Here is a 24,659-nt window from a genome sequence, read left to right as displayed (position 1 = left end):
CTCGCGCGCGCGCGCGCGCGCGTTGAATAACCGTTTAACCTATTTCAGCCCGGCGTTATTGAAAATACACTCCGCTGCCGGGAGCAACAATTGCCAATTTCGAGCTGCAGTTCTCCCCGTCGCGATAATTTCTTTAACGAAAATAAAAATAAAACAACCCCCCCCCCCCCCCGTAACGGTCACCCATTCACATCGAGACGCGAATATCTACTGCGTTTGTCTTCCGCGCGACTGAACGCCGTGTAAAAAAATTTCTCGAAGAATGTCTTCCGACTTTTCAATTGCGAATCACTCGCTGCGTGCTTTCGCGTCTCCTCCACCTTGCGCGAAAGAAAACCATTTCCAGGGGGATAGATGTGCGGTTACAAACCGTTCGGATTTTTGAGACGATTTTGAGACACGAAACTTGCGTAACGCGACGTTAATGAAAAGGACGTAACAATCGCACGCACGTAATATCGTGAGATTATACCTCGATTGACCGTCGCAAGAATCGACAAGAGCGTTTCGCGGCAACGGACAACAAACCTGAACTAAACTCTGTCACGTTCGCGTTTACGGCGAACGACATAAAAATTTATCTAGCAACTGTATGACAAATACGGCGCGTTATAATGACGTGGATGATCGCGCCGTATAAATTTGACGCTGGAACAGGCGTGAGTTATTGAACCTGGAACGCTCACATTGGCGCAGTTAAATGTGCGGTATCGGGATGAGTTTATTGCGCTTAACGAAGCCACTTTGGGGATTTATCGCCGGCGCTGTTGCGAACGATGCGGATACACCGCACGTATTTAGATTGCGTAACCAGGAACGAAAGGACACCCGGAGATAATCCTCGAAATAGCCCAAATAAAATCGATCCCCGAGAAAGAGAGAGAGAGGGGAGAAACCATCGAAATACGCGCGAGAGGACTGAAAAATTGCGATAGGGACCTCTCGAGTGCTTTTGTGGATCGCCCTTCGAGGGCAACAGCGGAAAATAGAATATTGCGAATCGAGCTTCTCCAAGGAAAACGATAGACCGCGTCCAACGCATTTGATTAGGGCAGGCATTTAAGGGCAATTAACGCCCTTGAACTCGCATTCCTTTAACACTTGGAGATTCTTTCTCCAGCGAGTCTAAGCAGAGAGTCAGGATTTGGACTTTCAGTTCGCGTGACAATTTTAAGGATGCCGCGCGGCTTTCCGGCGAGAGAAAATTACGAGCGAGCTTGCGCGCGATTGTTTCCTTCCGAGAAAGAGAGAGCAAGGAGAAGCGGCCGCAACGCGCTTATGCGCGCATAGCGATGGACAGAATGGTTGCTACACTTTTTTCGTTTCAAATGAGTTTACAGGAACTCGAGGAACAGATCGGGAACGCTCAGAAAATGGTTTCGGCATTGCCACGTTGCCCCACGATTACATACTTTTCAGGATAAATTTTACGGGGAAATTCTCTCCGTGTAGAATAGAAAAGAATTTGCATAACACAGCATAGCGAAAAAACAAAATTAAAAAAGCACGCAAGAAAGAGAGAGGGGGGGGGGGGTAAAATATTCCTCGAAGATTGAAACGCAACCCTTGATCTAAATGCACGTTTCTCATAAAAACAAAAAACAAACGTGTCGCGACCATTCTGTCCACTGTGCGCACCTAGAGGCGAATAGGTAATCGCGATAATTATCGCGAAGGTGGCGACGGCCACGTGGCGTTTTCACGGACGCGCGGCCGCCGCAGCGCGTGCGTTCGCGCGCGTCGGTTCTCCACGCGGGTTAAAATAGAATATCGTTTTTCTCGTTCGATCCAATTAATCGACCCCTCGCGGCGCGCAGCGCGGATCCACGGGCCGCGGGGAGGGACACGGCCGCTGACTCACTCGGAAAATATGTACATACCATTCGCACGCGCTACTTCTCTCCCCCGATTACGAGGTGCATTATGTCGTTGTCGTCGGATCGTACCTATCGTACGCGCGTTGAGAATATCGCGCCCGGGGCCGCGTCCGATCGGCCTGGGGGGCTTTCGCACGTTGTCACGCAAACGCGGCCGCGTCGATATGGATTGCCTCGCTTATTGGGGCCCGGTCACGAACGCACGTACGCGCATGCAGCGCGAAAAGAACGGCCGATTAGCGCCGCGGCTGCCGGCGATTAACGCGTATCTGTTTCCGCTTGTTTAAATATACGTGTACCGTTGGGAAAAGCGCAGAGAGAGGGGGGAGAGTAAACAGCAAGAAGATTATACATCCTTACGTCACGGGATAGTAAACGCGTTAATTTAAGTATTTAACAAATTAATACTGTAACATTCATAAGCTCCACTGTGGTAAACATAAATTCGAAGGAATAAGAAACCAAAGAACCGTGACAGGATATTAGTGTCTAAATATTACTTGTCAAGTATTTAAGTTTCGATATGGCAGTTATTTTCTTTCTGTGTACTCCTTTAAAAAAGGAGGCGAAAGAAGGGGAAAAGTAAATGACAAAGGGGAGAAAAAGAATTACAGAACGCCGTTGGATGCTTCGACACTTCTTAAAATTAGATAAAAAATCCTCTCTCTCTCTATCTCTCTTCGCTTTCTCCTCTCGTGGCCGCAGGAGAGACTGCGGAATCGATCCGCGCGGGCAGATTAATCGATCGCCGTTCGCCGCAGCTCGGGAGACCGCCAAACCGTCTCCCTCGATGACCTTCCGCCGTCGCAATAGGGACGGACGCACGCCACATTTCCGCCGCGACGCGGTGGCGCACGACGGCCACGATCGAACGCGCGCCTGCTTTCCGCGCGCGAGGAAAGGAAAGAAAAAAAAAAAGAGAACCGCGCGCTAAATTATTAACGCCGTCGGCGCGACGCGACGCGCCGCGGAACGGCCGACACGGCGGCGGTGTCGACGCGCGAAATCCCGATGTCGGCTGCGAATCGCGAGCGGGAGAAACGACGCGTGCAATGCGCGCACCAAGTAAAAAAAAGAAAAAGAAAAAAGGAATAACAAAAGTTTGAACGTAAAGTACAAATCTGACTCTCGTCAAAGTCCGGAAACGCCGGGCGGATTAAATCCGAAACTAAAACTTGAGGGACGTCTCGTGGGATTCGCCCCCGGGAACGACGGCTAATGACACTGATTTACTCTCGGAAACAACGGGGGGGTGTAGCGCGTGCAATTTAATTTATTGATACCGTCGGAGGCAATCGCAGTTGTTTATTTATTACCTCGCGCTCATCGCGCGCGATCAATAATTCAATTAAACGAAACGAATTCGCATCGCGCACGTACGCGGGGTGTTCTCGACCTAGCGAGCCCCGCGCGCGCGCGCGCGCCCGCATTATTATTTCAACGGATTCTACATCAGAGCCGCGTTCTTTTTTTATCACGACGTAAATTAGACCGGAGTCCTACCCGGCCTCGACGCGGCGGCTCCGAAGGGAGAATCGCCGCGCAGTCATTAGAAGCTCGAGAATAAATAACGGAACGAAATCATACGCGATATATCGGATTCACTTGGAGCTTACCGAATAATAATTTCATTATAGATTAACGCTCTCGGCGCCCGACTCCGCTCGAGGGCATCCCTTCAATTCGCACAATTCCTCTCTCCGGATAATTTCGCAATTACGTCGAAGCCATAACGTCGAGCCGCCGATTTAATTAATACAGATCGGCCTCGGCGGCGGTGTTCGCGGCTGAAAGACAGCTCGGCAGGTCTCTAGGACGGTCTATGCACGCAGATCCAATGGCGCAGAAAGTACAGACGATACGCGTTGCGATGCCGGAACGCGCATCTGTACGCGCGGCTCGCAGCTGCTGTTCTCCAACGCCGAGAATTTGTAATTAAAATCGAGCAGCGTGTAACAGCGTAATCTTTTTAACGGCGCCGCGGAAAAGAATCGCCGCAGACATCTGTGCTGAATCCAGAAGCGTAGAGGCAAACGTCACTTTCTCCTCGGTCTTGCACATTTTATTCTTCGCCTTCGTGCTACTTACAAATAAATACATTACTCGACACCGTCGTCAACGGGTCATGTCATTTCGCGTTCCCTACGTTCCTCGTACGATCCTTAATTAATATCGATTTTGGTAGCTCGCGCTCGTATCCGCGCGACTCGTTTCCGCGAAAAGATCGCTCGTGAAGCGCGCGCGATCGGATAATATCGGAGTGTCGTCTCGCCGCTGCCGTTAACGACACGCTCGCGCTAATTCGCGCAGGTGCGTGCGCGAAGAGCAACTCGCGGCTTGCGGGTTAACACCACGGATTTACGGCGCGACGCGACGCGGTTGAAAACAATGCCGGCTGTTTGACGCAACAAAGGAATGGGCCGCGGACGATTTAGGCCAAGCGCGAGAGAAGCCGCCGTTTGCAAGTAGGCTAAGGCGACTCGCTGTGAAAGAAAGTAGCTAGACGCGAACGCTTACATTGGAAGTAATTATCCGAGTCACGGTGAAGGAACGAGCTGCGCCCGCGGGTTGCGCGGCGCAGCTAATTCTTTTTTTTACACAAGCGCTTCCGATAATCTCGCCCGTTTTCAATTTCAGCTACCCGCGATCGATCGGGAGAGAGAGACTTCTCCCCTCGGGACGATCTACGGCCGATCTATCGCGTTTCCCTTTTTTTACAATTCCACGTCGATTAATTAACTATACACACCTCGTGCTGTGCGCAAATTGCATATTACCGATAAAAATTGAATTAAGAAATTCGTTAAATATGTTACAAATAATGTACACGTGTCGGACAACAATGATAAGAAAATTCGATACGCCCTCCGGCACGCGATTGTAATGTATCTTAAAGATTTTAGACGGTTAAATTTTCGATTCGAGTAACGCGCGCGGTATATGTGTCTTGTATGAATAATCGTGATTCGTATGCGATGATTCCCTCGTGACACACGTGCACACATACACATACACGCGCACATTCACGCTCGCTCGCACACACACATACACGTATATAATATATAAATACATATTTTTATAAAAAACGGCGATACATTACTGTCCCCACGTTTTCCGGCGGTTTAAATATATATATATATAACTTCTTAAATGCGATTACATTTGGTATGAATTACAAAAAATACACAGAGTATAACATGCGTATAAAAACAGTGGCGTGTGTCACGGAAAGTCTATGATAATCTTCGTATAATCTACGGATCGTAATCAAGCTTTCTGATAAGTTCGGAAAAGACAGTCCGGGTCCTTGGACAACGCAAAAAAAATTCCACATTCCAAGTATTACGAGTTATCGACATCGAGTCCTGCATCCGTTAAGAAATAAACGTGGACTCTCTTATAAGAGTCTACGTCCGCGAAAGTACAGATAATTAAAAAAAAATAGATATTGAGTATTAAAATTTACCATTAATTCCGATAACTATTCTCCCCCGGGAAACGAGGAGATGCGAGATTAGGCAAGAGTTGGAATGCATTTCGTAATCCTCGAAGAGTTATCAAAGTTATTGGAAGAATGTGCATTTCGACAGAAGAGATAACGCGCGATCTGATCCGATTTCAAGCTTCCGATTCAAGTTAGCTCTGCTGATACACAAAATTAACTGTTAAAATTCAAATTCGCTACTTACAGTAAGAAAGAATAAACGTTACAACAAGCACTTTCTGTAATCATGGAATGGAATTAACTTGCACGCTTCAAATTTCGTTCTTCCCAGATTGTTACGTACCGGTTATGAGTCTCTTTCAAATTAGATTACTATTACGATCGTTTACCGCTTAAAACAAGTGTTAGTTACATTCTATCGTACTTTGCTATTAGCTACGGCTAACGTGTGCTCTATAATACTCTGTGTAATGTAATCTAAAAAATGTAATACTAATAATATTGCTATAGTAAAAAAAAGTGAAGAAAAAAAACGTTACTTGCCGCTGCGACAGATTACTTCGTTGCAATGTCCCGAAGAAATTTCAACGTCTATTAGGTGAATTGCAACCAATCTTTTTACAATACAAATTACTCGTCTCGATAAGCGTCGTCCTGATTACGATCGAGATTACTTCGATTACCGAAAGCATCTATCGTTTCATTGTTACGTTTCGTCATCGTTACAGCATAAGTAATTAAAACGGCTATGCGTATTTGTTATATTTGGCCTAATAGTAATACACGTAACTAAACAGGATTATTTACGGTCTACCGTCGTGTTATAATCTAAGCGCATACACGCGTTATTTCCTACAGCGAAAGCCGACGAACAAAAGGTTCGCGCGCATCGATAACGGAGTATTGTTAGCTGCCTAATGGTCTTGGTATACATAGAATTCTATACCTCGGGTGAGTTTGGCGTGGTCGTATTGATATGATCCTGCAAGCAAATTCTGAGATCCCGCTCGTCCAATTCGCTTTCAGTATCGACGCTAAAACTTCGCACGGTCTGCCCGCCGAGTCCCGTCCACCGTTGTTTCCAGCTCTCTAGTCTCATGACCTGCGACAGACAAACGTGATGCAAAACGCATTTCCAGGCAATTCTCCAGGGGAAGAAGGACAGAGTCTGCGACGTCCTGCCGCACAATGGAAAATATTTATAATATATTCGACTCTCGTTACACACAAAAGAGAGATCGGAATGTTAAGAGAAAAGCTTATTCCGTCCGATTGAACCTGAAGTTTCGATACTTCAGCTGTCGCAATTATCTGCTAGAGATATATTGTTACTTCCCTGTACGATTATAATTATCTATCTTTCGCAATCGAGATCAAAATAAAAAATTGTGTCTTCTTTATGCAAAGAGATAGCTTGCAAAATTGTAATTTGAAGGACATCTTATAAGAATTAGTTTGCAAACTTTCTGATTTCGTTAATTGTAAATGAAGATCTTTCTATCGCTAACAATAAGATTTACTGCTTTAACGTAGATACAGCTTTCTTGACACATCAGATGAAATCATGCAAATAGGATGAGACATCGAAGAAAAAAAAACTCAAAACTCGATCCCGCGCTAATTTACGGTGAACTTTAACGACGTCTGCGCGGATACTTTCACGCCTCTTTCACATCTATGCGTTTTTTCTTCTTCGAGTTAAAAGCAGCAGCCGTGAATGTTTATCAGAACGAAACAGTGAACTTAATCTTAAGGAAGCATGCCGTTAAACGGGAAGAGCACGCCACATGCTGTATCACCACGCGTATAATACAGAAAGTGAGCCACATTTTAATTCAGCTTCAATTTAATTCATTACCGATGTAGCACCATTCGTGTCGCTTTGCACGACATCATTGAAAGTTGTACGTTAAGTCAATGAAGTGTAATCTTCGATCCGCTACGTTCTTTTACGCCGGACAACTTCTGTTCTCCGATCGAACTTAATTAAGATTTTACAATGAAACAGATTATATCGATATACCAACATACATTTGCAATGCACATGTATAATGACTTTGTCATATAATTACGAATTGCAAATCTAGGTCTGTTTACTCGCTATGTAAATGAACGCTGTCATTAATACAAGCAAGAATTCCGAATGGAATTCCAGATGGATAAAAACGACAGGCAATAAGTACACAGAGAAGCTACAACGCCAGAGTGATTCGTCTACAGAAACATCATGCCACGCACATACACGGAGACGGTAGAAAATGATGCTTACGCATGGGTAAAGACTTACTCGAGCCAGCGCCAAGGCTCAGTCTCCGGGCTGGTGATTGGCGTGGGGAACTGAGGAGAGACAGAGATAACACAGCAATAGAGGGTTAGTTTTGCAACAACGATTAGTCCCTTCTGGTTAGCATTAATTTACGCTCTTGCACAATAAGAATGTAGCTCATTGATACTATCTCTTCGCGCAACAAGTGTACGCTGCCTCGAAAAAAATTGCACCTGTACATTCACCGATTCGGTGACAAAGCCTCGACCTGTTCTTATTATTGTTAAAGAAAGACACAGCATTAGTTAATTTATTAGATGCACGTAACAGGTTTTTTTAATACAGCGGTCATTAAACGGCAGCAAAATTAATGAAATAACAAGCTACGCGGGGAAATGGAGTGTGTCAATATTCACTGACGAGACAGATTTCAGTCATGGTAGTAATTTTTTTTTTCTCTCTACAGTCCACCAGAAGCGACGACGTTACGAAGCGTGTTGGTTAGCGTTAAATTGCAGTAAGAGGTGCGATCTGTGCATTTTGTTAGTGTATGACATCGATAATGAGTTACGGTATCTTTATGTTCATGGACTTGGCAAAGTGGAATGTCTTTTTTGCATATGGTAGGCGCGATTCTGTAGTTTGTATGAGTGCAATATGTGATTAGCACATTAAAAATCAAAACGTTCAATTTACATATAATACATTTGTATTAGGACTGTACGGTGTCGTTTATACACAACCTGAGATAACATATATCACACTTAAACGACGTAAATACCTGGCTTATCAAGATCAACATGGTAGAAAGATAATCAACACCGTAATGTATTTATCATGATAGTCAAATCATCTTATGAAACGCAGTATCACATGTATGTTGCAGAATCAGGAGGAAAAACACAATGCAGTGCTTTAAGAAAAACGGTGAAACAAATACTTTTATTGTATCTCTGAGTGGGATTTCGTGAAACATCTGGAAAGTTTAATTATTGCTGAAAATGTAATTGCAGTACCAATAAATGTATTTATACAACAAGATATCACCGATGTATGTGTGCTATATGAAGAGTTCTTGCGCAGTGATAAAACGCTTTCATGTGTGATCTGCTTATATAGTTATGCCTGCGTAGAATTAACTTATTGCGAGTTGCCCCTTAATATACATTATATTACATGAAGAATATACATATATATTTTGTACCATAAAACATAGTTCACCCCTTACTGCAATATTCCGAGATACTGCTTTTGTTAGTACAACAAGGTAAATGTTTTAATTCCACATACCTCGGCCTTCAATTCAGCGACCTTATCTTGAAGCTCCCTTACTTTCTCACTGTCATCTAAATTATTCCTAAGTTCGCCTTCCGCATGCATCTCCTCATTCTATAAAAATGTTAGACATATATTTATGTTTTTGACTTTAGCATCGATATATATATGCGAGAGTAACCTTCAGCTCCAGAAGGGATATTTTCTGCGTAAGTTCCGCCACTTGCTGCGCGTGTTCGGCATCGCGTATCCTGGCCATCATAGCCTCGTCCTTCATTTTCGATTCCAAATCGGAATACTTGTGCTGTTGCTCTCTCAATTTGGCAGCCATATCCTTCTCCCGCGCTAACGCGGCTTCCAATTCGTCTTTAAGTACTTTCCCACCCTCGTCTTGTCTACGGAGCTGATTCGTTGCTACCTGCACCTGAGTTTCAAGCTCCATAACTTTAAGCCGTAGCTCTTTAACTTCAGTCAACGCTTCCATCTCACGAATTCTGGTCGTCATTAAATCTTCCTCGAACTTCTGCACCTCGTGGCCCCGATTCTCCCAAAAGAGTAGCTTCTTTGGCGTAGAATCAGCGGCAGGCACTGATTGAGCAGACCGGTGCTCTTGTAAATGCCTCTGCCAAGTTGCGCTTAGCTCCATAACCCTCTGCCGCAGATCCTGCGTGAGACATAATCGTGTAAATCTATCTAGCATTAGTGTAATATTCATAAAAAAAACATGACGGGACATTATATGTAGGGAGGCATAGCAGACTTTACCTTTAAAGATAAATTGGCCTCCGCCTCTCTAAGCTTAACTGCAATAAGTTCCTCCTGTAGATGAGCAACGGAATTGTCCGGTGTTGATTCGCGCAAAGTCTTCTTATCTTGTTCCAACTCTTGTATCCTTCCCCTGAGTTCCCTGATCAGTGCATCGTTTTCTGCCTCGTGTAATCTAACTCTAACCAATTCCTCTTGCAAACACTGTATCATTTCTTCCTTTTGCGATAATGCTTCTTGCTTCACTAATATCTCATCAAGCGACGACTGTCTCGACGTTACGTTCTCCTCTAGAAGGATCGACAAGGATCTCAATTCCTCGTGAGCTTGCTCGAGTTGATGGCTCGTTTCGAGGTGCGAATGGCGAAGCGCTGCCAATTCTCTCTGTGCTATGAAAGCGGTCTCCTCCTCCTCAGCGCGTGATACTTGACCTCTAACTAATCTATCGGCCAATTCGGCGGACTCCGCTTCTAGAAGTTCAGTTCTTTGTCTGAGTAATCTGTTCTCTGCTCTAAGCCTGCGTAACTCGACCATTTCCTCTTGCTCCTTCATCTTTAAGATGGTGTAATCTTTCTCCAATTTCTTCATTCTTTTCGGATTGATTTTCATCCCATACGCGAGCGTCATAAGGCCATCAGGATCTTTCTCGGCCTTTCCAGGCAGTTGCTTTTGGAAAAACTGCGTGAAAGGAAAACGTTATTAAATATCCGTTAAATAAAATGAACAATTCCATATATTCTCGCGTATTATATAAAATATGTTGAAAAAAAATTTCAGCGCCGACAATAATTTCTCGAATTTAATCTGACGACTCATGTGTAAGTAGAGCAATTTTTCAAATAAAATCTTACCTTCAACATGCCCTCCATATCCAAACTGAGCAAATCTTCCTTGCCTAACTGCAGCATCGCCAATGCAACCTTAAAAATAATCTCCATCCCCTCCGATAGAAAGACGTCAAAAATGCGGCACGCTAGGGGAAGGCTTAGCGCTGTGGTGAACAATGTAAGAAACCAAGAAGACGCATACATCGACGTGTGGAAACCTTGGGCCGTGAAGTGAGCATGAAGTTCGGGATGTGCATCAGCAACTAAATGTTCCAGCTGATACATGCACACTCCCAATTCGGCCATACTAGGTTTGAACATATCCCGTAAGCGATATTCTTGCATTAACGCTACGAGCACAGCAAAAGCTTCTTCCTCTGGCATTTGCTGCAACAATACGAAATTACTCGAATACAGCTACATTTTCGCTCTCTCTCTCTCTTTTCACGTAGAACAAAGAATCGGTACAAGTTCATAAAAATAAACGGATAATTTCTTATCGTTCACATACTTTTTATCTCATGATTGGTAATAACAATGTTGTTAACATTGTACCTGCATTAACAGTAATCCTACTATGAATCCTGAACCTTGGCAGTATCCTACTTCGCGATCATGTAAACTATACGCCTTCATAACGTTGAACAAACTCTCCTGGCCAAAACCGTCCTTTTCCTTGAAAAAATCATGTTCGGGATACGTCCTGGCGATGTCTCTTCTAATTATCCTCTCACAGGCTGATGTTGCTTTAATATACTCGGCGAATTGCTTCTTAACTGGAGAATCGTGGGCACCGCTTAGTAACTGCCAAACAATACCCCTAAAATAATATGATAAATTTTAATATAAAACTTTGCGCGTGCAATACACACACGAAGTGCGTATGTTACCTAAAATGGTGCGGTATGCCTTGACGGACCAGATCCTTAACAAATTCTTTTCGTTTCTTCCAATGATAATCCCAGTCAGCCACTATGTGACCCCAGAGTGTCCACGTATTCTCTTCGCCATCGGCTGGGTTGTGGCGTCGGGGCGCAGCATCGCCGTTACCTCCGCTGCCCCCCGACGCCACAGACACCTGAGATGTGTCGGAGCCCTTCCTGCTGTGATTGCTCTGGAGCGAATTCAGTGACTTTGCATCGGATTCGATCAGCCTGACCGGAAACGACAAGATCACGGATTATGATCTTTATTCGCTCTACACCGCGGACAATATCGTGTAAAATTATATACAAATCAGTACTTTATTCGCGACTCGCCATTGTGCAAGTTACGTATGTAACTTGACATCTTGCAAAGTTGTACAGGCGAATTTCCTTTTCTTACGAATGTAATATATTTAAAAACGAAGTTGCTAAATAGAACGTTCTCTCGCAAGTTGCATAGCTGAGTTTGATAACGCGCGTTATTTGCGAGGCAAATCAACTTCGTACGTTATATGAAGGAAATAGGAGAGCAAAACTTACGTCTTTTTCCATATTTTTCGATACTGATTGTGCGATAAAAGTGCAGGCTTATTCTGCATCCTACTGTGCATCATTTCCAAGCCAAAGTGCGTAGCAAAGTTAACGTTTAGCATTTTTATTCTAAGCTTGAAACAAAAAAGGAAGGTCCAGGGTATATCTGTTTCTCCAATTTTATCACAAATCTTTGGAAAACGGAAAATGTGGCAATTTTGCTTTCTGCGTTAGTTAGGACAAGCATCGATTTATCAGTCTGTGCGGAGCAACAAGAATTTGTTCGGGTCTTGCGAATTCGGAGGCGTGGCGGTTCGGCTGCGGTATCAAACGGTAGGCGAGGAGGACCACTTGATATTATTCACCTATTGGCTTCTTCCAGTTTAGCTAATAGAGCCAGCTCGTCAGTGGGTATTTCCTGCGAGGGCGTTATTCGCTGCTCGCAAAGGGTGTCTGACGGCGGACTCGGAAGTATCTTGCCGGCCTGCGTGACCTTACGGGTGGATTGGTGGATGCTGGAGGTGCATAAACACAGCACGCTCATCACCTGCGGTCCATATCGCGACAGTCCCAATTGGCCGACAGGCGCGTTTACGTTATCCCAGGCGGCGTTCTGGCTTCTGCAACGAAACGGATTTGAATCAATTAACGCAATACGATCCCGGGCTCTTTCAACGGCCTACCGCAGCGATCTACTTAAGTGGCATACACTTGAGCGTGTGCCTTCACTAGTAATTGTGCGTAACGAACGCGAGTCGCCTGCGTCCGATATCGGATTCCATTAACTAAAACGCAAACGGAAAGTAACGATTATGACGAAACCGGTTTGTTGACCGCTAAATTCTTTTTCGCTTCCCGACGCTCTTCGTTAAAATTAATTAGTTTAAGCGGCGCCTTTTCTTACTTAATTTAATAACTTTCGGCCACAAAATTCTGATTGATGCAAAGTGTTACGTATCTGATTTATATAAGAACAGAAGGAGAATAAAATAATTTTCTTTAATCGTCTGTCGGGCGCAGCGCTCGTTTTACCTTTTCGCAGTTTTATTTCTCCTCCAACGAGCCGCCGCGGGGGCCAACAAGCCACGAAGAACCATCGAGACAGTTTTTCTTTTGCTCACTTTCGCGATTTTAGTGTTCGCGGTAAGCGTTCACTGCTTTCTCGTTTCTACCGTTTTTATCTTCACGTCATCGCACGATTTTACACGCAACAATTGTCGTCACCCCTGTCTGCAATGCCACTCGTTTTTAGACATTCGATCTTACGGAGTGTCACTTGCAAAATCGATAAGAGACACCTATCGCACCCGATTGCACGTCAAATAAGATTTAGTACTACATATCTCAATCGCTACTTAATTTTTGAAGGCGTTTAAATGGATGATGTTTGATAAGTGATATCTGTCGCAATTGAAAGATAAAAAACAAATAATGACAAAAATTACTCGGAAGAAAATTTTCAGGAAAAATCAAAGCAGAGCACGATGGGGTAAATAATAGCATCGACGCTGCATTCTGAAAATAGCAGCGACACGAAAGCGATGATTATATTTCTTTCAACTTGTTCATTGCGGACACAGAAACACTGCGAAAAAGATTGAAAGAAACGTTTGGTTCGACATTTTTCAAATAAAGATTCGGGGAAAGATTATCCTGGCAGGTTTTTTTTAATAACGAGGAGTTTTTTTCTTGCGAAACGCCTCGTATGAACACCGTGCTCGGTGGAGCAGCGCGTAGCAGCTCGACACGAAGATCAAGAAGGAAGCAATTAGTGCGTGCGAACAAATTAGCGGGCGAAAGAGCAGGTGAGTCCGAGTCAGTTATTACAACTATTGTATTATGTAGCAAAACGGAAGCAAACGGGTACCGTACGCCGGGATACCGTTTTTCGAGCCGTGTGTCTCAAAGAGAATTGACCCCGGGAATTGAAGTCCGTCTTACACGGCGCGTTTTAGAATTATTCGCACTACATTTGGAATCCTGCAAAATTTGCACAAATATTTTATTTGAAATCGAACGTTCGGCGCATCCTCGAAGTTCGCACTCGAATTGTATAAAAATTTTCAAGCTCTTTTTAAAAAATATTTTCAATGTATATTATCAAAATGTCGTACGCATTTCTCCCGCCGTGTTTGCGGAAAGTTACAGAGCTAGGAAATTATCTGTCTTGAAGGCGAAATTGGCTTCATTATGCACTATCTTAATGTCAATGTTGTCCGCGGACCGCGACCGATGAACACTTGCGTCGCGTCGTCAGAATTGCTGCGTCGTAAAAATTTCACGTTATTATCAGGCAAATTACTGACCTATATGCAACACAGCTCGAATGTAACGAGAATGTTAATGAAAGCTGTTGCTAAACCATTTGCGTGCACAAGGAAAACAAAAGGACAGCGATTTCAGCAGCGAAATAAATTCACTTGTCAGGGAATAAATTCGCTTAAAACAACATTCGCTAGGCATTTCGTTAAATCCATTGCATTTTCCCCGTTATTAAACGTTTTACACTTTTTTCTTTTTAATAAGATACAGTATGAATCTTCATTTTAGTAATTAATGTTGTCTTGGATAACAGAAGTACAAAGTACAATTTGACAATTAAAATTATTCATTGCGTCTCATTTTACACGTTACTTTTGGTACAATTAGTTTTAATTTTTATTTGTAATTTTCTTTGTATCTATAAACGTGTAACTCCGATTATTGGTTTGTTCCCTTTTGGAATTTGTGCTTGATAGGGATCCAAACCCGTGGTCGAAACGTCGCACGTTATATTTTTAATTTTCAATTTATTAAACAAGGTCGACTAAACTGATCCATTGTTATTTATTACTGGCAACCCCTAAAGAGATTATTAGGTTTAAAATTATTCAGACCGCGGTATGAAAAACACTTTTCATTTAATATATCTTAGACGAGTTAAGATTCATTACTTAATATTTTCTCGCGGCACAATGTGAGTCCGCTGCTCGGACACTTTACAGCATAGTGAAAGGATTTAAGACACCTCTTTGTCTAGTTAAAAATGACTAATTACTTAAAGAGACTGAAAGAAAATACATTAAGAATTCCATAAAATTTAAAACGTAAGCTCTTTTATAAAAAAAAAATGTCAGCATTTTATCGAAGGATTCGATGCGGCATATCAGTTATCGGCAAAAGTGACTACTAGAAATAGTATAGGAATTAAAAGTTTCTCGTTATTATTTTGTCTTTCTTTAGCAACAGCAGAGAATTAAGCGACAAGATCGGCATATTTTTAGCGTTGCATTTTAATGCGCGCACAAAAAGTCATGAAACTCTTTCGCGAAATGAAATCTACCGTAGTCTGCCCAAAAGTTTTCTAAATTATTTTGACGAACAATCCTTAAAAAATAAGGAAACGAAAGTCGCATCAGTTCCATGTACTCTGGTGAGGCGGATAACGTAATCGGAAATGCATCCGCTCGGATGCTCGCGGCTCCTTTTTCGCTTTATCAAGATGCAGGCTCTCTCTCTCTCTCTTTCTATCTCTCTCTTTCCCTTTTTCTCTCACTCTCTCGTCTCCTCGGCGAATGTTAAACGGTTAACTCGATCAATTCCACACGGTATCGTTTCACTTATTCCCCGATTATCCCGGCACGGTGGGATCCGGCTAGGCATGTACTGCTGGAGAGTACGAAATGGGTTTGAGGGTCGATGCAGCCCGCGCAGGCCAGGACGCTCCACATGCGCAGCGACGTCCGTCTCCTGACAAATAAATAAAAGGATACCGAGAGAGTACGTGGAGAGCCTGTGATCGAGAGCACCGGGCGTTCTCGTCGACGGATAAAATATTAAAAATGGTATAATAGTATTTCAATTATAACAAATCACCGTATAAATTTTCAAAAGTTTCCTCGACCTTCGCACCTGAGTATTTTTTTAACTGAGATCTTTCGCTCCTCGAGTCGCGAATTCATCTTTTAAATCCGTCAGACTTTTTCGACATTTATTTCGTTTGTTTCAAAATAATCTTGAAAAGTGAAAAATGAAACCTGAACAATTATTTCAATTAGTATGGCGCGCAGACCGTTTCCTCTTCTAACTGTTTACGCATAATTATGCAAATAAAAATAAATGTAGGGGGGAGAGAGCGAGAGATTTAATCATAATTTAGTCCCTTCAAATGTAATAACTGCTCCGAGAAAAACTCGAGACATTTTCCAGAATGTTTTTACGCGCGCGATTTTTCCCCGACACAATTTCACAAACATCGCATTTTTCATCATAAATTCTTCCGTAAGTATTAAGCTGATTTTGTAGCACGGAATTTTCTAATTAATATCTCTAGAACGATTTTTATCGGAGACCCGGGAGATGCTCTTTCATTTTCAATAGCAATTTATATTCTGAAATTTACCCGATATTATTTTGTAATCGAGATATTGTGGTTTACTTTCACTTGAAAGATTCAATCCAACAGTCGTTTCTTAAATTTTTCATTGAATATATTTACGATTAAAATAAATCATTCAAATTTCGCAAAAAAACAGGCGAAATCTTCAAGTGAAAATGTAAAACAGAATCATTTACTTTCGTATCACATATAAAAGAATTACCTATTTCCAATACTTTTAGTGTTATCGCCGATTTCGAGATTTCATTTTGTGAAGTTAGCATCGCCAAGTTTCAAATTTAACTTTTTTAGGTTAATTCGCCAGAACTATTTTTAAAATTGATAAGGAACTCTAGAACTCTTCGGGGTTCATTCAGAACTGAAAAAAATTTTTTTGAAACATGAGGTTCACAGAGGTAAAAGAATTGATATCACGGAAAAGAGATTTTTTTAATTAATATTCTTCTCAGCTTGAAACAAAATAAAAACTCTTCTAAAGATTGACGATACTTCCTGTTAAAGATATCTTCGTACAATAATGCGTGATAGCATAACTCGACGGTAACAGTAAACTGTTGCATATTTTACTAGTATACTATAACGCGTATTCGTCATCATTCATCGCCGGAACAGTCGCCTGCCCGTGACTAGATTATATTATGGCGTAATTTCGATCCATCCTGTGCAAAATGATTCATCGTCATCAGAAAATATTTCCCGGGTATTTTCACCGGAATCTCTCTCTCTCTCGGTCCCGCCTCGAATAAAAATAAATTTGAATAAAAATACTGAAAGATTACTTTCAAACGGGATTCCATTTCCTGCCACAGTTCTTGGTTGTCTCTCAAAGCTTTAATTCAGATTCCGTTCGAATGAAAAAGCCCGTGCTTTTGAGAAATTCCAAAACGGGAAATTGGATAATTTTGCATTCCGCTAAAATTCTTTCGTGTGTTCTTTCAATCGAAACAATATGGATTGCGAGGAAACAGAACGCGAACGTGTAAAAACAACTCGTTATGCTCGCGTTGTTACTCACGATCGCGTCATGTTGAATTACTGACGAATAATTATTTTTAACACATACACTGCCCGTGTCCACGTATTTTCCCCTCATCTGTAGGATTAATAAAATATCACATTCCCGTAGAGCGGAGTCCGATAATTCAATTCGTACCATCTCAATTGATAATTTAATTTTACAAAACGCGTTTACATTGCTATTCCGTTGCACCCTAATTCAATTTCTTCAATATTTACTTTATTGGACGTTTATTACGAAATGTTGGCCACGTTAACAAGAGACCATAAGTTAATGAATTTCGCAAAGAGGTTGCGAGAAAAATTCAAGCTGTCCCGCTACAGAAATATCCTTTCCTTCGGAAATATTCATCAATCGCTCAACTGTACGATAAAAATATCTAAGGATGTGTATTCACATCTAAATGGAAAGGGGGGAAATTGCCAATTATGTAATATTATCCCTGGAATTTTGCACTCCGCTTACGTGGCCACAAAAACACTCGTGTGTGCGATGACATCGTCGCTTATACGATTAAGGGAACGGAAGTTTCGCGTTCCCTCGCGGAGAAGTTTTCGAAAAATTGAGTTCGTTCGAAATGTGCGGCTTTAATAATGCACGAGGATCTCCCCGGAGTAATGCACAGCTGAAATATGGACGTACGCAGCTCGAGATAAAAAATTAACGCGCGAAGAGCCCGCAACATACGGACGACCTTATTTGTCTATTTATATAAGTGACAATATATAGACTCCGATTTTAGCGCGTGCATTTCGATTCAAGGCTTTGAGTTAATTGAACAAAGGGCGGTAGAACGGTTGCAGTAATTTATAAAAGCAAACGCTCATTCAGCGTACTGCAAGATTAATATTACTCGCTCGAAAAGTTCAAAAAGATCTTTCCGGATTATGTAAATGTTTCTCCTTTCAATTTTCTGAAATTCAATTAATTTGTCTCGTTATATTTGAGTGCAGCCAACGCGAGACAACGACAATTCAATCCGCGTCTAATAGAAGCAATACCGAAGCAATTAAGTCGGAAACTAACGTTCTCCCGAATCAGTATTGCAATAAATACACGCGAAATACGTCACCGATATCTTTATACCTTTGGATGTCCATTGACACCCGACTCGGACGTTACAATTAATTTCTTCACAATTGTACATACATTAGAGAGATTAAATTTCAATGAAGTCTGACGTGTGTGCAGACACACCTAGGTATTACGATTCTGTAGAATTGTTATTTTCAGCTAGATCGATCTTAGAAGGTCGGTGCATTCGCACTAGACGCTCGTCAAAAAGAAGTTGACACTAATAATAACAGTAAAATATATAAGTGTATGTACTTTTGCAACAAAAAAGGAGTAAATTTACTGACGCATGTAAATATATATGGGAACAGATGGTCCCAACATTACCCGCTGTAATAATTGTAATTTTACATGTAAGTTTTTTTACGGTGCGCGTTTAGACAAATTAAACATTTAGAATGTGAAATTACACGAGGCAAAAAGGAGGAGGAAATTTGCCTTTCGTATTTTTCCGTACTATCAGCAACGGCTGTAGCACTAATGCACGTAAATATAGGCAATGGCAGGCGAATTTTATCTGCTCTAGTTATGGCTCGTAGTACGTCCCACGCGACTTACTATGTGACTCCAACTGAACGTGACTGAAAGGGTTAACGTCTTCGATATCAATCACTTTTAAATAAATGTTCGTACACATTAAGCTGTTTTTCGGCAGCGAGTGTAAGAATCTTCGAATTAATCTCTCTGTCCGGGGGTGAACTTTATCCCTAAATAATATTTAGATTGTTTTGCCCAAAGACCATAGACATGCACTTAATAAACTCGAATGTAAATGTAATGCGGAGCGAACTTTGCTCAATTATTATCGATTGAATTTTAGAAAAGGGAAGAAGCCAACGCGCGGGGGCTATGAGCGACGTAAAAGATTCAATCATGGTAACGGCGGTATCTAGGTCGCATTCAAATGATTTATAAGGCTCGTGTGTGGCGTAATCGACTCATTTTCAGTTTCCGCGCGAAAACACAATACGCGAAACGCCGGAACGAGGCGGCATAGATCCGGTGCCGAGTTATTGACCCGTAATTCACACCGACATTCAACGTTAAAGGTCGCCTATCTGCTCCCAAGAGTCTCGCTGTTGCAACGCGTTCCGTCTCGTTGCCCAAATAAAGCGACAGGCATCCTAAAACTGTTCAGATGCGCCGCCCACCGCCGGAGCGATACAAGACACATTTAAAAACGCGATTCAATTATATTCCAATCGACAATCCGACTCGAAATATATCTATAGCGTTCCTCTTTATTTACAGCCATTCGCAGTTCTGATAATAATATCATATCACTTTCTAAAATTTGTCTTAATATAACGTACACTCTAAAAGTCAATCAGTGGATTAGCACTGAAAACAATGAACGTTCACTGATTCACAGTTTTAATGCACTGATTGACTTTCAGAGAGAATTTTCTCTTAAAATTTATCCCGTGATCGTGAGGCAACATGGCATTTAAAATTTCGAAAACTCTCATAAAGGTCTTCAAAATGCCACGTTGTTCCACGATTACACGATTTTCAGGGCAAATTTTAGGAGAAAATTCTCCCCGTGTAGATAACACAACGTACAGGGTGAATCAAGTTTCGAAATCTCTGTGCAATTCTATTCATTAAAATGTTCAATCCTGTTTGCAATTAATTTCGAGCAGTTTTATCGCAACAAGAAGCCTTAATGATCAAAAAACACGGTCGATCTTCAAATTTCAACAAACGACATTTAACAACTTCAAAGTTTGTTTGACCGTATCTGGCAGTTTTTATGTTCAAGGCTCGCTACGTTTCGACCATGGGTTGCGGTCCTCTTCAAGCGAACTAAAAATACACCCACAGAAAAAATTGCCAGGTCCAATGCTATTACACTTCAATGTATCATAAAATAGAATCGATCTATAGCGTCAATCATATTTATTATAGAGAAAGGAATATTTTAATCTTATGTGAAAAATTCTAAAATCTAAGATAAAATGATAGTATCGTCTTTTGCCGAATATCGCGGTGCCAACTTCGTGCGTTGTAAGATGGAGGGAAAATTTATTCTAAACGCAAAAATATACAAAGTTACTCTTGTCTCAATATAGTAAGTCAATCGTTTTTTAATTATACAGAGGAGAATAAGAATTTTTGACTTTATTTCGATATTGTCTCATTTTTATACTAAATGGGGCTGCGACAAATATAAATGCGTCAAGAATACTTTTGGTCTCGGTAACAGAAATCCTTTCCGAGGGTGTACGAAGCAGGAAATTTTGAGATTAACACATGAACAAAGTGCATAACTGAAGTCCGAGATAATTTCAAACGACATTTAATCGGGCTTGCGCTACGAATCAATAATTCCCCCTTATAGTAGTCGTCGCGACAGAAAAGTACTCTCTCGCGGGTACTCGTATTACGTTCCATTAGGATCATTTAACGTGCGCAGCGCGAGTCCTTTCACGCCTCGGGAGGTAGTTCCATCTAATTTAGGGATTTAACGACGTGTGGAAGACGGATGGGCGAACGGTGAGGTATCGAGTGTCCTCTAACTACCTGCCGCGAAGGAATGCTCGGGGGGTCCTCGCGGCCCAGCGCGCGATTTTCGCGCCGCGCGACTCCAGCCCGATATACCGTTTCACCTTACCGAGTTCCGCAACGGCACGCGAAATGAAAGAAATTAGTAGCGCCGGATTACGCTCATTCCTCTTCTCACGCGGCGGCGCGTTAATTTCATTGTCGCGGTGAACGCGAACACTTTGAGGTCAACACACTCGCGACGCAGCTGAAAACGTTATTCTCGTTTTCTGCCTACGCGCGATCGAACGAGATCGTTGCAATAACGCAAGTAAAATGAATGGAATTACACGGAGATCGTCGAAGTCGGGGCCCTTATTTGTATTCTGTGCGTGCAGAGGCGTCCGCAGGGAAGCCGCGAGAGTCAGCGGAAAATTAAACGCCTGCTCTCCCCTTGATAAAGAGATTTGTGTAAACTTCAGGCTTACAAGTATTATACATTCAAAAAATTATAATATTCACAAATATTATACATTCAAATTTATAATATTCCTAAATAATATGTAATACTCCAAATGTTGTATTTCAATACATTTTTTAACACCGTAAAGAATTATTTGACGCCAATGCATGATCAGTGTAGAAAAATTGCCAAACGACACTAACTGGCAAATTTCTTTAATTAGACTTCGATACGTGAATTAATGCGTTTCTTTAAACAAGCAGAGAGGAAAGTCTTCTATCACGAGATCGCAGGTTTTCAACGCCTAAATTCAATCACAAATCTATTTTCGCGACGATTGCAGGATCTAACAATGAATTGTCCGCTAAACAGAGATTTCCGAGGGGGGAAACCGCCGAGGGCGTCGTGGTGTACAGATTTGCGGCATTACTGGGCATTACTAGGCATTTATTTGGGCATTAGTTCGGGCATTGGGCCTTGCTGGGGCATTTTAAAGATAAAATAAGATAATAAGGTAAAGTAATGCCCACTGGGCATTGGTGTACGAGATTTTGGTCAGCGGTTTCCCCCTCGGAGATTTCGCACCAAGGGCCAATACGTTCATGGCGGAATCAACCGACGACGCCTGTTAATTTAACTCCACTATCCCATATTAGGATCCTGTCTCACAATAGGAGACTTTCCTCTATCCGCAGGTCTGATAACAATTTTTATAATCAATTAGAAATTAAAGAGGCCGTTTAGGACCGGGCATAGATGTAAGTAGCCTAAGTTAACTGGCTACTTACACCTATGCCCAGTCCCGGCCTCTTTAATTTCTAATTGATTTTATATCTTAAAGGACCTATGTTAAAATAATTTTTATAATGTACCACCTTCTAAAAATCTTGTACAACAATGCCCACTAATGCCCGGTAGGCATTACTTTATCTTGTAATGCCCCATTTTATCTTTCTTTTCGTCTTATTTTATCTTTATAATGCCCCAGCAAGGCTCAATGCCCAAACTACCGATACAGCACCAAAGCTTTCAGAAACATTTCAGAAAACATTGTTGCAATGTTACAATGCTTCTGAAATGTTTCTGAAAGCCTTGGTGCTGTACGGGTGATGCCGAAAAAATGCCCAGTAATGCCGCAAATCCGTGCACCACAATGCCCACGGTTTTTCCTCTCGCCGTTAGTCGAGCGCTCGGGTCCGATCTCCAATTTCTGCAACAAGTCTCGATCGTCAGGCACCGCGTAACCTCTGCGTTGTTAACTTCATTGTTAATTTCTAAATTCACAAGCTCTCTCTCTCTCCCCTCGCGTTACGCAAACGGGAGATTTCAGACGGTCGCGCCTTCGCCTTTCACCTCCCCGCGAGATGCGTTTCGTTTTTTCTTTGTGCGCGAAAAGAAGAAGAAGAAGAAGAAGAAGAAGCCAGAAGTGGCGCCTCTTCGAAGCGCATCTATTCCAGTACCCGGAGAGGCGGCGACGGTGCCGAGGGCAACCTGAGGCGAAGACGCCGCGCTCTCCCCCTCGTCCTTACCCGATCGCGGGATCAGTTCCTCGCGACTGTCCCACCGGCTCGGCAGGGAAGAAAATTAATTCGGGAGAAACTCCGTCCTCTTCTCCCCTACCCCCCCCCCTCCGGCCCCCTGGAAAATTTCCACCCACTTCTGCCGCCCACCTTCGCGGCTGCTCTTCAATTAACACGGACGGCAACCTCGAGCGCTGACGGACGCGGTACCGCTCGTGTGAAAGTGCCGCCCGTTCCCTCGGAGGCGAGCGAGCGAGCGAGCGGCGAGAAATGACGATGACGATGACAATAATAATAATAATAATAAGAGGAGCCGCGCGCGGCCCGACCGGGCGTATGCGGCCGGAAAAGGGTACGCGGCCGCGTAGCCGTGTTAGCAAACAAACTGGTGGTCGCGCACAGGTGGACGGCCGCTTTTCGCGAGCCATCTGGTCGAGTCGTGCCCCCCGCGGGGTCGCTTACCTCGGGAGTCGCGGCGTCGACCGCTCGTCTCGACCCTGGTCGGCGGACGCACCGGGTCTTGGCACCGTCAGGCCCTGCGAAGCGAGGCGAGCCGCGGGACGCGAACAGGAGCGACGAGGCTGACGGCGAACGTGCGCGTACGCGGCTGTCACCAAAACGCTCGGAACACTGTCATCGCTGGGATGGATCTGGCCACGCGCAATGTTACCAACGGACGCGGCCGCATTGTCACTAATCTGGTGGCCACGCGCCGCGCGCGCGGCGCTCGCCCGGGCCGCGCGCGCGGCGGCCATGTTGCCCGTCGGTCGCTCTCGCCGAGGCTCCGTGTCGAATGGCACGTTGTCGCGAGAGGAAATTGAAAAGCTGTAATGCCCGTGGCCCGTTCGAAATGAGACTCGACGAGATTTCTTTCCTTTTGTGAATTCTTAGAGTGCAAAAGGAATCTCTCTTGTACGCGAAAAAGAGCGCAGAGTTACGTGAAAACGAATTCTTTTCGAACTCTGGTCTTGGAACAAAAAAAATTGGGAGGAAAAGGAATTCATTTCGTAACTCGGGAATTCGAAAGAGAGTCTCTTTGGATTCTTCGTGCTGTCTGGCAACTCAAACAGCACGAGTGATCGTTTATGAAATTTCGAAAGGAATGGACTTTTTTAAATTCTACAGAAATTAGCGGAGTCTGTTCGAGATGAACTCAAAGGGATTCCTTCCCGTTTAGAAAGGATTCTCCTTAGTATACTTTTCGCCTTCTTGTGGGAGTGAAACGGCTCAGAATGGGCGATTTGACGAAAGCGAATTCTTTTAAACTTTTAAAAATATTTGTACAACAGAACTGTGTTAGTTCAATTCGTTCTTTGTCTCTTTCCAACTGTTACTTCAGAAAGAGACAAACGTGAGTGAAACTGAGATTAAAGTTAAGCGACGTTTGGTGGAACCAGACCTAAGGCTCATAGTCGATTCTTATTTCAAAATCATCTTAAGTGTTGTCTTAAGAGGCTAATACGGCTCTGCGATTGGTTAAAAACACACTAAAAGTATATTTAAGAATCAGACAATCTTAAATACGAGAACGGACTATGAATACCGGCCTAAGGGCCGTGGCACACAATCGGCCTTGGCAGCCACCGCCACAATTCTCTATGATCGGTCAATTCGTTCACCGCTTACGTCTTAGGCCCGGTCTACAATGAGTCGTTAGTCGTTAGTCAGAAGTCGCAACTATATGTTGATCCTTTTCCTTTCTGGGTGGAAGAAAAAGGACCGACATATAGTTCCGACTTCTGACTAACGACTAAACAACTCATTGTAGACCGGGCCTTATTAATTGCTTTAGTCCCAGTCTACAATAGAG

The 24,659-nt window shown here is 43.0% G+C and overlaps 1 protein-coding gene across 3 annotated transcripts; it reads right to left on the bottom strand.

Annotated features, from left to right (window-relative positions):
* Window positions 1-3,917: 3,917 nt before the first annotated feature.
* Window positions 3,918-24,119, bottom strand: LOC105569741 (ecotropic viral integration site 5 ortholog). Of its 3 annotated transcripts, XM_012026439.1 has the most exons (11): window positions 23,312-24,119; window positions 12,278-12,532; window positions 11,922-12,041; window positions 11,346-11,609; window positions 11,011-11,275; window positions 10,480-10,842; window positions 9,629-10,306; window positions 9,045-9,527; window positions 8,879-8,977; window positions 7,610-7,659; window positions 6,345-6,424 (listed from the first exon to the last, which is right to left on the bottom strand). In XM_012026439.1, the coding sequence occupies exons 1-11, from the start codon at window positions 23,602-23,604 to the stop codon at window positions 6,418-6,420; spliced, it is 2,877 nt and encodes a 958-aa protein (XP_011881829.1). In that variant the 5' UTR covers window positions 23,605-24,119; the 3' UTR covers window positions 6,345-6,417. The 3 variants fall into 3 exon arrangements, with proteins under 3 accessions (XP_011881830.1, XP_011881829.1, XP_011881831.1); XM_012026441.1 differs by lacking the exon at window positions 11,922-12,041 and having other exon boundaries at window positions 23,312-24,118; XM_012026440.1 differs by lacking the exons at window positions 7,610-7,659; window positions 11,922-12,041 and having other exon boundaries at window positions 3,918-6,424; window positions 23,312-24,117.
* Window positions 24,120-24,659: the final 540 nt, after the last annotated feature.

Source organism: Vollenhovia emeryi, unplaced genomic scaffold (genome assembly GCF_000949405.1).
Source record: "Vollenhovia emeryi isolate VEMERY1.0 unplaced genomic scaffold, V.emery_V1.0 DF939123.1, whole genome shotgun sequence".
Taxonomy (NCBI): Eukaryota; Metazoa; Arthropoda; class Insecta; order Hymenoptera; family Formicidae; genus Vollenhovia; species Vollenhovia emeryi.
The sequence above is the reverse complement of the archived record's forward strand: the minus strand, read 5'-3'. Positions and strand labels throughout refer to the sequence as shown.